This window comes from Eurosta solidaginis, chromosome 5 (assembly GCF_040869045.1).
Source record: "Eurosta solidaginis isolate ZX-2024a chromosome 5, ASM4086904v1, whole genome shotgun sequence".
NCBI classification, from domain to species: Eukaryota; Metazoa; Arthropoda; class Insecta; order Diptera; family Tephritidae; genus Eurosta; species Eurosta solidaginis.
In genome coordinates, this window is record NC_090323.1 from 264607315 (window position 1) to 264622461 (window position 15147).

General features: G+C 34.9%; 1 protein-coding gene across 40 annotated transcripts in view; it reads right to left on the minus strand.

Moving 5' to 3' along the window:
- Pdp1 (PAR-domain protein 1) overlaps positions 1–15147 on the minus strand; it is a 280156-nt gene that overhangs the window by 65480 nt on the left and 199529 nt on the right. For 21 of the 40 annotated variants that reach the window (XM_067790277.1, XM_067790271.1, XM_067790267.1 and 18 more), the window contains exon 3: positions 1763–10107. The exons of 16 other annotated variants lie outside the window; for them this stretch is intronic. In XM_067790277.1, coding sequence (XP_067646378.1) covers positions 1763–2954 — 1192 coding nt within the window. In that variant the 5' untranslated portion in view covers positions 2955–10107. The remainder of the gene's footprint in view (positions 1–1762; positions 10108–15147) is intronic. 3 more of the 40 variants (XM_067790259.1, XM_067790260.1, XM_067790257.1) reach the window with 3 other exon arrangements.

A 15147-nucleotide genomic window follows, 5' to 3' on the forward strand; every position in this document is an offset into this window, starting at 1 on the left:
CCCTGAAAACGTTTTTCCATGAAAAGAGTTTCTTAAGGACAAATCTAATAAATATCATATCATTTTTATTTAAAACAAAACCAAGACGATACTAAATATTTATTTATATGTTAAAGTCGGAAATATCTTTCTTTCAATAAAAAAAAGAAGTTCAAAAACTATGGCAATCACTTTGCACTAATTTCTTTTCAACATTGCATTTAGCACGTAGCAAATAAGGCCTTTGCCACATTGTCGTTGTTCTTTTCGTTTTTTCAGCTTTAATCTATTGCAGTGGCAGTGCATTAACAGAGCAGATTATTATATGCTGCGCTTTGCTTCGTTTTCTTTGCTACTAAATCGATATTGTTAAGCTGTCTTTGACATTCAGCGAAGGTCAATGTTATTTCCTGGAAATATATTGTGGCGAATGTTGACATCACTAGGCTCTTAGTAAATAATCACGCAACAACAAAACATGTAGCAAGCCACATTGGTGTATATGAATACATCAGTCATCATTTACACACATACATACAAGGTAACGAAGAGATATCACACGCACACATTTGGTCATCAGCCGAAGTAGTTACTCACACATGCACAAGCTATGGAAGAGACGTGGACTACAGATATACATGGTTATGTCTGGTAACTAACCATGCATGACCTGCAACTGTTCTCGAAAAACTAGATCTTAGGAGAAGTATGCGGACAAGGCAACAGAGAGTATAAAAGCAGCGCAAGCTGAATAACAACTAATCTGTTTGATCTAAACACGCTATCAATTGCGATGTATAATTGTGAAGTATAGTTTTTCTACTTCCAAAGTAGTCCAATAAAGACCATTTTGCCATACAGAATATTGGAGTGATTTTTTCAACAGTTTAGCGATTCGAAAGTTAGCAGAAGGTTTCAAATAAGCGGAATTTTCCCAAAATTCGTTACAATATGTTCAAAGACTTTTCTTTTTCATTTGATGAATAAGTTGCGGCTGGGACTCTTTCAATCAAATATATTTCAAATCAATATGTAAACTATAAATATAAAAGGAAAATGCAAGGGAAAGTCTATGTTGGAACAACAGGAGCTTAATTAACAGTCTCTATAAGCTTTGTGCCAAAAAAATTACCTTTACACTTTTCTCGTTTTTTGATTAACACTGATCCTTATAAGACATTAAAGCCCACTTTCACAACTTATTTAATTAGAGTTTTTCAGAACTTTATGACCAAATTTGAGTGACCACTAGCGAAAAAATTAAAAATTAATTGCCATCCATAATTCAAAGAAAGCTGAGTGATGTGACATATTATCGTTATTCATGGAAAACATATGGAAAAGGACCCCGGAAGGACCTCGGGAGAGTACCCAACATCATTCCGAAATGACATCCAAATAACTCCGGAACGACCCTGAGGGAGTCTCTAAAATCATCATTATCTAAAATTACCAAGAAATAGTCCCCAAAATGTTTGGGATAGCCGAAAGAGTCCTCAAAATGACCTCGAAAGGTCTAGAGTGATTCCCAAAAACTCCCCCCCAAATGACCCCTAAGATAGTCCACGTACATCCTTCCCTCGACAGAGTTACAAACCTATACCGAAAGGACCTCCTCCAAATGACCGCGGGTGGACCCGGGGAATCAGCAAAATCATATCGAAATTACCCCCTAAGAAGCTCTGGACCTACACGTGAACCTTATGTGCGCATATTTTTGGATCATCTCTCAATATTCCACGAATATTTTCAAAAAAAATATTTTTTAACTTTCTATAATTACCATTGAGATAGGACGCATGTTGCTTCCACAGCTGTTGCACTTGAAATTGTGTCCAACGATTAGTTTCGTCGATGTTATTGTTACCATTTGTATTATTGCTGCCTACACCGTTCGGCAAATGGGCATTGCTGTTGTTGTGCGCCATCCCACTGTTGTTGTTGTCGTTCGCGCTCCCACCATTACCATTGCTTTGGCCATTATTGCCACCAATAATACCCGCCAAACCATTCAAACTTAAATTATTATTGGGCGTTGCAGGGTTATTATTATTATTATTGTTGTTATTGCTGCCAGCAACACCAACACCTCCACCACCACCGCCATTTAAAGCAATCAAATTCGCAGTGTTGCTAACATTCGCCAATACATTGCCGCTGCCATTGCCTATTCCATTGCTTACATTATTCATGTTGTTGATATTATTTGCCGCCACAGCAACAACAGCTGCTGCTGCATTATTTACATTCGCTAAATGTTGCAAACGATGATGCAATAACTGTGAGCTTGGCGGTAAACTGCCAACTAAATTATTACCCAACGTATTTATGGTTTGTTGCAATTGTGTGTTGGCAACATTTTGCATTGTATTGCGCAGGTGCAAATGCACATTATTGCTTAGCGTATTGACAGCGTTCATACTGACAGTGTTTACATTATTGTTGTTATTCGGGTTGGTATTACCATCGCTAGACGTTGAATTAACAGTAGCAGCAGCTATGCTATTGACAAGATTACTTGTGCTTACGAGGTTACTGCCAAGGCTACTTAGATGTGCAGCGGAGGGATTGATGACGCTGGATGAGAGATTATTGTTACTGTTGCTGTTGCCACTGCTGCCTCCATTAGTTGCACCTCCTCCTCCTCCACCACTGCCACCGCTTCCAGCGGCTAACAAATGTGGCAGATTGTGTACGACTTGCAGCGGCAGTGAACTGAGCGGTGGTAAAGCGGTTGTTTGATTTGGCGTTGTTTGCATATTTCCTAGCAGTTGTTGTTGTTGTTGCTGATGCTGTTGTTGTTGTTGTTGCTGCGCATGTTGTACATTCTGTAAAAGCTGTAAGTGCGCCTGATGTTGCTGCTGCTGGTGATGCTGTTGTTGTTGCTGCTGCTGTGCATTATGCAATGCGTTGTGCGCTTGATGGGCATGCGCATGCGTGTTACCGATTTGTAACGCTTGCGTTAAGTATTCCATGCTTGAGAATTGAATCAATCAATGACAAGTGGCTTGCCACCTTATACATGAACACAAGAGACTTTGGAAAAATTAAAAGTTTATGTGAAAGCACAGAAACACTGAACGGCGGCGCGATGCCTCAATTCCTCAAGTTACCTAAAGATGCTGTTATTATAAATAAATATTTGTTTTTTTACAACTTTTATTGTAACTTTTTAAACATTTTTATTTAAATTTATTTATTATTATTTTTTCTTTATTAATAATCTTCATTTAAGTTAAAAGTAATTTTATATACCTACCATTTTTATTATTTTATCCAAGATTTATATATTTGTAAATTTTTAATTTTGTCATTTTTTTTATTATTATTAATATTTTTATAATATTTTACTAATTATTTATTCAATTCAATTTTTGTTTTGTTTTATTTTATTTCTCCCCTTTAAAAATTTTTTAATTGTGGTTATTTGAATCAATTTTTTTTTTACGTTCTTTTTTTAAATCTTATTGATTACCTTATTTTTATTTCTCTTTTCTTTTTTATTTCGTTTATTTCAAAGCATTTCACATCTTCCAATTATCTCTTATATATTATTTTTTGTAGTATACACTTTTTCCTTTATTTTCAATTTTTTTACTATGGGGGGATCTTACTTCTTTATTAAACTCAAATCTTTTCATATTATTATACATAATACGTTTTTATATTTGTTTTACTTTATTTTTGTACATGTTTTTTAATGTATTTTTGTTTCGTTTACTTTACTTCCTTTTTTCATTTGGCTTTATTACGATTGAATTTCATACATTTTTTTACTTTATTTAATTTTATTTTATTGTATTATTTAAATTTTTTTTTTTTTTTTAGTTTTTATTTCATATAGATTCTATTTCACACTTTTTATGCCATTTAATTTTTTCCTTTCTTTAATTTTGTTTCATTTTATTTAACTTTTTGAAATTTAAGCGAGTAATTTAAGCTTAGTTTAGTCTTACTTTTTTATATAAACTCCATTTTTTTTTTTTTTTTTCATATTATTATACATGATACATTTTTATATTGGTTTTACTTTATTTTTGTACATGTTTTTTTAAGTTTTATTTTGTTTCGTTTATTTTACTTTCCTTTTTATTTCATTTTGCTTTAATACACTGGAATTTCATACAATTTTTTATTTTAATTTATTTTATTTATTTTTGTGTTTATTTTTTTTTAGCTTTTATATTTTATTTAATATAGATTCTATTTCACATTTTTTATGCCATTTAATTTTTTTTTCTTTAATTTTGTTTCCATTTTTTTCCCTTTTTGAAATTTTTTCAAGTGAGTAATGTAAGCTTAGTATAATTAAATTAAAATTTTTATTATTATTTTTTTTTTTTAATTAAGTTGTACTTGATGTTATTTCATAAATTTTTAATTTTGTCGTATTTCGAATTTTTATTTCAGTTTTTGTTTGTTTGTTTTTTTATTTAGTTTTTTTGCTCATCTTTACTTGGCATTTCGCTTTTGTTTTGTTTGCCTTTTTTAAAGTCGCGCGTGCTTCCAGTACTTACTAACTTTTAAAGCACTCTTCTGTTTTGTTTGAGTTCTTTTCGTTTTTCTCAACACTACATTCATGCTCTACACTTGCCGGCTAGCTATGCGATTGTTTATATTGATTCAGATTTTTTTTTGTTCTCTTTATGATTTTATTATTATCTTTTTCACTGCTCAGCCGGTGGGTTGGGTTTTTTTTTTTTGTTTTTTTTGTGCAAGCAATGTATAAACTTTTACAACAACAAGCACTTGAGCCACGCGAACACTTCTTATGGTCCGTGGCCTATTCCGCTTGTGCTACCGCTCGGTGGGCTTGCTGAACAACTTTTTTTCTGTAAGATTTGCATATCATTATCAACCTGCCTTTGGCTTTGAAATTATTTCTTTTTTTTTTCATATATATATAAATTGTATTAATATATTATTTTTCTTTATTTACATACTCTTATGTTTTTTTATATTTTGCTCTATTTTTAATATTTGTTTTATTTCTATTCGTTTTTTCTTGCTCTTGTCTATTGTTCACTCACATCACGACTTTTCGCTTGTTTTATATTTTGTTCTATTATTTTTTGTTTTGTTTTTAAATTTGTTCAGCGAATTAAAAGCATTGTTTTGTTATTATACAAGATTAGACGTGCTTTTGCATTTAAATTAGTTTTGTTCTTGTTCTTTGCGCTGCCATTTCAAAAACAAACACAAGTGTATCTATTTTGTGCTTTAAATATATCACTTTTTCCTTGGTTTTGCCTCGCACTTCACCTAGATTGCACTTGTTGTTTGTTTGTCTTTGACACGAGCGTAGGCTTTTATTTTTATAGCCCTTTTCACACACTTCTCTTCATATCTGTGCTAGTCCGGCTGTACTTGTACTTGACAGCTGTTTCAATAGTTTTTCTAAATAAATATTTGGGCTTATATATATATAAATATATATATATCTGTTTTTTTTTTGAAGTATTTTTGAGAGAGCTACATATGAAAAAGTGTGTCCTTGAAAGGGCTTTGCTGTAAATACAAGGCGATGAATTCCATAATTTCTTTAGTTTTCTCTTCTAGTATGCATTTGTTGTCAATTCATTTATGTGTGCCAGACGGTACTAAATTTAGCTTGTTATAACCGTGAGATATACGGTATTCACATTCACTGTTTTATTATTAATCTTGTTGGTTTTTAATATAATGAGCAATAATATAATTCTTAATCAAAACTTTCAGATTGTTTGAATTAATAAGGCGGTTTTCCGTACAATATTTTAGTTGGGTCCACTTTATTTGGGATAATTTTGGACTTGTTATCACGTAATCGTTTTTTTTTTTCACTTAGACAACCAAAGATTAATGTGTTTTCGGTTCCTTTTATACCACCTAGAAAATTTTTGATAAACAGCGAAATCTCAAACACTCACAATTTCAAATCTTAAGAAAAGAAAAAACTTCACTTATATCCACCTCAACGACGCGCTCCGTACGAAATTCCAAAACGTTTCCCGCTTGCAGCTTACAAAGTTGTAACGAAGTTTCGAAGCTTCGCCACTGTAAACGTTCACGTGCGCGTTGTTGCTATTCGTTCTTCCGCAAAATGGGACTTGGAGCCGGTGATGCCGAAACGCGAATGAAGAGTGAGCTTACATTTGCACACGTCGAACCCAAAAAAATTCAGTAGAAAGAAAACAAAAACGAAAAAAGCACCAACAACAACTATGCCTGCTTAGTTCGAATGACGATAGTGTTTGGTGATCTTTCGGTTGTCGGAGCATTGCATTTTTGTACGATACCTGAGCTAGTAATTCGCTTTCATTAGCTTCGTTGTAGAGCTGCTGTATAGTTTTGGGCTTTCGCTATTCGCACTCAATGCTCTGCCAAAGCAAGCCATAAGCAGGCGCTCTACAAGCTAAACAGGCAGCCAATTTTTTTTGCATTTCTTCTTTCACACTTTTTGAGCTTTTAGCATTTAAGCTCAGCTTGTTGCTTGCCGTATGACTAGCTTGGTTTATGAACCTTTCAGTTGCTATCGTATGGCCAAAGTCAATGTATCAATGTTTTAATTTGCCAAGCTCGTCTCACATGTGCGCGACTGCACAACTGAGTAAAGCTCAAATGCTGTTCAACAGCTGATAACTGACTCGTGATTTTGTTGTAGCGCTTTTTTGCTTTCGACGTGTTCCGCCAGCCCTCGCACGTAGCAACAAAAATTGACGGATAAACACGATTCATTGCAACGTTTTACTGACTGCACTGCTCCTCCTCAGCTATCCTCTAATGCACATGTATTTTACATATATACATACATGTTTGTTTGTAGGTCGGTGTTACGTTCATATGTTTGATATTTAGTTACAGCACGTCACGTATACGCGATTTCGTTTTGCGCGCTATTCGCCGCCAATTCGTTAATAGCGTTTTTGTCGTTTTATATGCGGAAGCGTTTGGTTGGTGTTGATTTCTTACTTTTTCATTCAAGTGTTATTTTCGTTTTGTGTTTGTGCATTGTTTTTGTGTTGTAACACTTTTGTTTTTATTTTGGTTTTGCTTCTATGTTCGAGGTTTCGTGTTATGATTTTTGATTTTTGACTCTCACTTTTACTCAGCAGTGATCGTACATGCATTTGAGTTTGAGTAGTTTTTTTGAGTAATTTTTTGAGTGCTTTATTTTTTATTTTCTAGCTTTTCGAGACGTTTTTACAAAAGATTAGTTATCGGTAAGTTTTTTTCAAAGGCTGAGTAGAAAGTAATATGCATTTTTAGTTATAACCAGCTCAATCTTTTTCTCTTAATAGCTTACCTATCTCAATGGTAATACTCAAATTGAAATTAAATTCATAAAAACCCAACTTCACCTGAGTATCAGAACGTAATTGCACATAGCATATCTGTTTCAAGATTAAAAATTGTGTTCGCGATTTCAGAGGGGTGGTCAACCGTAATTTATTTCTGTCCCAAATGTGTTCTCAAAAGGAACTTAAATTGTTTTGGAAAAAATCTATTGCTAGAATTTAGATAATAAGATAGGATTTCTTCTAATACGCTTTCCACCGCGGTGTCTTAATTTTAATATAGTCACGTTTAATATATACCGTTTCAACGCTCAGCTCCCGAAAAGCTAGCTGATGAAGAAGTGAAATTCAGAAACATGTTCTAGTAACCATCGCCGTTTGTAAACTTACAATTTTTCTCTAATATCAATTACAAAAACCATTGTATAAAGCAATATGAGCAAAGCTCGCTAATTAAATACATATGATTATACACCGTTTAGCTAAAAAATGTGTGCGCATTGAACCAAACCCCGTGCTAATAGCCAGGTATTACTGTGTCTGTCGGCATAAATATATGCAGCAGAACGCAACATGACCACCGTGGTGTGATGGTAGCGTGCTTCGCCTACCACAACGTATGCCCAGGGTTCGAACCCCGGGCAAAGCAACATCAAAATTTTAGAAATAAGGTTTTTCAATTAGAAGAATATTTGTCTAAGCGGGGTCGCCCCTCGACAGTGTTTGGCAAGCGTTCCGAGTGTATTTGTGCCATGAAAAGCTCTCAGTGAAAACTCATCTGCCTTGCAGATGCAATTCGGAGTCGGCATAAAACATGTAGGTCCCGTCCGGCCAATTTGTAGGGAAAATCAAGAGGAGCACGACGGAAATTGGAAGAGAAGCTCGGCCTTAGATCTCTTCGGAGGTTATCGCGCCTTACATTTATTTTTTTATAGAACGCAACATGAGAGCGGGTTCGTATCTCACTCCCGAGAGAAAAGGCTTTGAAGAGATTTAAAAGATATAATCGTAACAGATGTCGCTTTGTCAATGTTCATACAGAGCTGTTTCAACATTCTCCTAAATATTTAATAAAAAGAAAAAAATGTATATATATATTTTAAATGTTCGCACTCTTGTCAATGTTTCCCAAGCAACAGATGTTTGCACCGAGCGGATTGCCATGAGTTAACCTACAGTAATTTCAGTCCCCCAAATTTCTTAAAAATATTTTTTACTACTTGCAGCTCACACTAAGCAGTGTCCTTAGGTGTGCGCCTAAGCGCATTATACGACTGCCCCTCACGACCATCTACGCAGTTCTAACAGGACGAATGTCGCGAACCAGCCATAGTCACATCTCTTCCCTCATCTACTGCGATCAGCACAAGATCCTCGTTTTCTTATTCCTCGCAATGAATCCACCATATTATAGCTTTAAATATATAAGACTGCAACTTTTGCTCAATGCACTTCAGACTTTAGTCGATGTCACTTTGTTTTAATGGCGTGGTGCTGCTAGATGCACGATGACTGCACACGCGACCAAGTCTCATAACATCAAAGCCACTCATCCATAACTGACTACCTTCCACTGTTAGATTTGTTTGCAACGGCATATTTAAGAAGATAACAGAGCAAACTCATTTCACGAAGCTAACAAACAGATTGGATCTTGCGATGACTACAATGCCCATAGAAAGAATCCTGAGAAGGGTAGTGGAGGTCGTCTAGTTTCTACCACAATGTACAGTTCCATATACTTGAACCCACTATTGGATGTAGGGATGAAAATTCGGAGTGCTTCTTCGCTGCTCTGTCCATTCCAACTTATGTTCGACAAAGCATGAGTTTCGATTGATCACCGATTCGCACTCAAATCGCTTCGTACAAGCCGACACAATTCCGGAGATCCCGTCTGATTTCACAACTTAATCCGTAGCTTTAGCCTAGACCAACATAAGGGAGCCAAATGGGAGGAGCAATTTAAAAACTGTTACCTCTCTGAGAGAAAGAAAACGTTTTATTCAAGGGTGAATGGTTTGCCTAACCCGATACAATATAACGGCAATATATCAAAAGCTTTTTGTAATAGATTTTATTAGGATCTGGAAAATGGGTGAGCACTTTCTGTAGATCATTGCTAAACAAAATAGGTTGTCGTCTGGGATTGCTTGTGAACCTTTGTGGCAGAGTGAAATTCTGTTTGATTTGATTTTTCATTTTTAGGATCACGTCAAAACTTTTTTGGGGCACTTTTGAAATCACTTCAATGCTGTTTTGAGATAATTTTGTAATCACATCGGGTGTGGCTTCGGGATTATTTCAAGAACATTTTTGGGATTATTTCGGAATAGTATTGAGATGCTTGCTTTATCATGATTTTGTACATTTTTCCAGTTCATTTCTGGGTTGTTCTCAGGATGATGTCGTTATTATATTGTGCAATATTTCGGGAATGAAAGATGATGCTCCGGCCAAGAAAGTGTTTCTATCGGAACCCGCCTATGGAAGCAGAAGTAGAGGGCGGGCCCCACTCCGTTGGAAGGACCAGGTGGAAAACGATTTAAACTCCCTTGGTGTGACCAATTGGCGCCGGTTGGCGGAGCGAAGGAGCGACTGGCGCGCCTTGTTGGACGGCCATAACCGTTTAGACGGTTAAGCGCCAATTAAGTTAGTAAGTAATATTTCGGGACGACTTCTGTATTGTTTAAGTGATAATTTTGAGACTGATTTATTTAATATGGCGAGCTTTAAAAATATTACTCGTTAATATGGAAATACCTTACGTTAATGCTATGTATGTAAGTACATGTTTTTTGATGAAAATGTGATCAGCACGAGGCCGAGGCAAAAACTCCGCTTGGCTTACCTGAAAATAGACAAAGAAAAAGTACAATTTAGCAATCACTTATATATTTTTATTTTTGTATAATTCGAAAAAGCTCTGCAATATTCATTTGTGGGGCCCTAACAGAGTCTGTTCTGTTTAACTTTGGCTTTAAAATATTTAATGATTTTCCTCATTCCTTTCTCTTTCCCTCTTACAATCTTTCTCTCTCAACAGGACATAGCGGCATCTATTGTTCATTATACGTTCAACATTATATATTCAACACCTTCTCTCAATACCCCGGTGGGCTAGGGGGCTTATAATATACCCGCGGCAGGTATTCCTATCATAAGAGGCGACTAAAATACCAAAATAATTCAAGGGGTTGTGTAGCGCAACCCTTTAAAGGGTTGTCAGCGCAATATATAGTTTCTCCAACGCAGTTGTCAACTTCACTTACCCGTGGTGAATTCTGTTTCTTTAGCAGCTGATGCTCTGTCTACTCCCAGTTGCTCATGGAACTACGGTTGGGCGCTGGGATAGCCTAGAAGGTTCAATGTGGTCATATTAAATCCGGCTTGTAGCTTAGTGGCGCTCCTTACCGGATCTACATCCGGCAAAAAACTATCAGCTTTGATAACAATCCCAAAAACCTTCGAAAAGCTTCTTTATCGCTACAATAACAACAATGATCTTCTGTCAATTTGAGCTGTTTCCCTTGAGGGAATTTTAGATCCCCAAACCTCACACAGCCAACATGCGTATAAATTTATATTATTAATATATGCATTGCCCAAAGTAAATTATTATTGGAAAAACCAGATAAGTTTAATCCACCCACACCCTGAATGCTGATAAGATTCACTTAACTATTCAAAATTCGTAAACTCAATTTTTTAACAACGAAAGTAATGAAAACTATTTAAACATTAAATATACACAAAAAAAAAAATATATACTTCAAAGCAAACACACAACAACTAAAAGGATAATAACATAAATAACACCATTACCATTGGTGGCAACTAAAAATTTAAGATTACAAATGAAATCGAAAGCAGTGGTACGTGGACGAATATGCAGACTACCAAAAAAAAAAAAGCTGTTACAAAAACAAAATAAACAAAGCAAAGTCACAAAAAAAGAATGGCATGATTTAGGCTGCTGATGAGGAAAGTATATCTACATTTGTACGTGTATGTATGTAAAATCAACCGAAAGTTGTAAAATCCCAAAAAGCTTGTAAGCCGCAGTGACCAAACCAGACCTGACACGGTTTAGAACAGCATTACAGCAGCCAAGTAAAAATCAGCCAGACAACCAAAAAGTCAACAAGTAGCAACAACAGCATCAATACTATTACAGCGACAAGCTGTAAGTTTGTCAGCCAACCCACAAGAGAAATATGATAGACGTATGCCGCCTGCAGACGCTGCCACAAGCCCTGTTCACGTCATCGGCACGATCACCGTCGCCGTTGTTGACGATCTTCAATGCACACTCAGCATTTTTCACTTCCTTATGATGGCGAACAAAAAATTCAAATAGCTTAAAAGTGAATATAACATTTATTTGATGCTTCTTCTACACCGACTTGCTGCATTTACTGTTTGCTGCTTTTCGCTTGACTTTTGCGTTTGGTCTGCGCCTTTCTTTCGATTGCTTCATAAATATTTTTTTCTTTTGTTTTATATATTTAAATTTTGAATTTCTCTATTAAGTGTGTTTGAGTGCACAAATATATACAATTTGAAAAATTAAAAAAAAAAAAAAATTAAAAAATAAAACTTAATCGAAAGGTTATTGATCACTTTTAGTTTATCGTTTTGCCTTTTGACTGCCTTTTGAACTTTTGGTTTTATCTAATGACCTTCCTAATCCTTTTGTTGATTGTCAAAACTGAATTGTCGTCACTTATTTTGTTCGTGTATGCACGTGGGGCGCCGAGAGGAGTTCGATGCTTGACTTTGACTGTTGCTTGTGTGTCTTGTTTGCCTGTCAAAAATGTCGTAGGATAAGTCAAAAGCTAAAGTTAAAGAAAATGAGTTATAATGAATATACATATATTCGCATACACAAATGAAACGGCAGTCTAATAAAGTTTCAATGTAAAGAAAGTGTTGGCGGTCCAGGTGGTTAGATTACCTTATTTTTTTGTATTGTTAATATAATTTGTATACCTTTCATGGACATGAAATGGTATATTAACTTTGGTCCGTTGAGAAATATAGAAGATAGACTCACCATTAAGTATACCGAATTGATCAGGGCGACGAACTGAGTTGATATAGCCATGTCCGTCTGTCCGCCCGTCCGTCTGTCTGTTTGAACGCAAACTAGTCCCTCAAATTTTGAGATATCTCAATGAAATTTGGCACAAGGATGTATTTTTGTATTATATTAGACATTTGTCGGATCCGGGAGGATCGGACCACTATAACATATATCTCCCATAAAACCAATCGTTCAGATAAGAGGATTTTGGTCATTCCTGCTGCAATTTAAAAAGTATAAACGTGAAACTCTGTGACATATATTCTAATATATCATAGAAGATATGCTGAAAAAATCTCTTTGATCGGAGCTATATATAATGTATATCCCATACAACCGATCGCTTATTGCTTTTAAATGTATAAAATCATTTATTTGAAGCAATTTTTAATTTATAATTTATTTAATAATTTGGGAAAATTTTAAACAACGTGACATCAGAAAAAAATTATAATTTAGAAACATAATGCTTAAATAAACTATGGAAGAAAAAGATAAAAAACAATAGCCATATCCGTGCTCCTTCGCGAGTGGTATTTTTAATCAAGCTGCAGAATCTATTACGAGACAACAAAAAATCGAATATATCGACTGCAAAGTGGAATATCACCCTATCTCGGCTGCAGTTTCAAAAATGCCCTATTCTAAAATAATTTTCAAAAACACCCTATTCCAAGATTCGTTTGTAATATTGAAAAGCGAGAGCATTGCTAAAAACGCACTTCTCAAAATTCAATGTTACTAATCAAGTTCTGTTGAACGCCCGTGAGAATATTCCATACAGTTTGGTTTAAAAACACATAGTAAACATATATACCTAAATGTCTATAAAAAAATAATAGTAAAAAAGGCAATATTTAGAGACAAATTACAAAGCGTACAGCAGCACATTCATATGTCTGAGGGTATAGAGGCATCTGCCTTTACAATAGTATGAAGTGTGAATTCAGGGCATTTCGAGTTCAAAACTCAGCTCCCGAAAAGCTAGCTGAGGAAGAATTAAAATTCAAAAACGCCTTATTTTAGAATTTGTTTCATAACTTTATTACGTCTTGACGTGGGTAGGGTGTTTGTAAAAAAATTTCAAATAGGAAAATCGGCAGCCGAGATTTAGCAGTCGTTATGCGGTATCTAGCTGGAAGTTTTATCCAGCTATACAACGTAAACAAGCAATGCTAGTTACGCCTTTCATTAAGTCAGCATCATCAGTAGAGGAAATAATGAAAGTCTACCGAGACCGAAAATATAAATGGCACAATGAGAAGTTCTCATTTACTTTGGCTTCGGTTTCAATTAGTTCGTAATTAATATAACAAAGACAGCATTGAAAGCCAAATGGATAACTTTTTAGCATATCGATAACTTTTCTATGACAAATCGATGACACTTCGATAATAAATCGATAAAATTTTAAAACAATTGATACATTTTCTATAACAAATCGATAACGCTCCAATAACCAATCGATAACTATTTTTAACATATCGATAACTTTTCGATAAATAATTAATAACTCTACGAAAACAAACCAATAAATGTTCCAAAGCTAATCGAAGAGTCGTCGTAGAAAAAAACCGATAACTCAACCATTTGTGCCATAGCAAGTGTATAACATTTTGATAATAAGTCGATAACTCGTCCATACCTCGTCAATAACAAAACTATAACTCGTAGGCAATAATTATATAACACGCCATATTCCGTCTGCTATAGAACGATAACCCATCGGTAACAAATTTATATCACGCCGTCCGGTTTCGGTTCCACTTCGTTTTTGGCTACAGATTGGACTTATAATCTTTCTTCTTCTTTTATTTTTTCTTGTGTTTTCCTTTCTGTTCATTTCCTTTCCTTGTCTTTGCTTTCCGTTCCTTTACTTTGTTTCCCTTGTTTTGCCTTGATTTCTTGTCTAATATCGCTCATATCAACTCTACCACCTACATAGTTCCTACAGTACGGAACAGTGAAGTGACTAAATTTACGCTTACACTCTGGATTCGCTCATAATGTGGCCAAAGATGTTTACGCATCCAAACTATCAATGTCGCTGTTCAGGTATAACCTGAATACAATCCTGAGAAAGTAAGCTGTATATTGCAACATACTCCTTGATTCTTCCCTTACTTGGTAAGCTGTCACGTCAGCATTAGCTTACCATTTCGATTAAAAAGGAAGATAGCTAAAAACGCAAGCGTTTCAATTTCCTGAGAAAATCAGGTGCTTGCCAAAATAGTTTCCGGTTAATTTATAAAGAAACCGCTCTTTGACTTATTTTGTTTTGTTGATTTTCCTCTTTCATATACACATGAATATATTCTTCTGCGTTAATGTTTTTCATTTTATTAATTCACAGAACGGGTAGCAGAACTATTAGAATTCATACAAGGAGTCATGGTGCAAAAGACTCTTCCTGTATTAATATTTTAGTATCTACACTTATCGACTTCTGTTGATGAATATACTCCACTAAACGTATCTACATACGTATCTACACATATGTCAGTATGTAAATTGGTACTTAGATGCGATTTTAGCGAACCGAATGCATAGAGCATTATGTTCAATCGTTAAGAACAAGAAGCAGAGCATTTCGTGTTATTGCATTTTTCCGGACATAAAATTGGTCACATTAAATGAAAAAATTTGTTACAGTAGAATTTAGTCGTTTGCGGCAAATATATACTAAAGGGTAAGTCTCAGAAAAGTGATGTCAAATAAGCGAATTTGTCTTTTGATTTATAGCTTTAAGCAAAATCCAATCCATCAGTAATCTTCACCAAAAATATGGGAAAAGTGCTATGACAT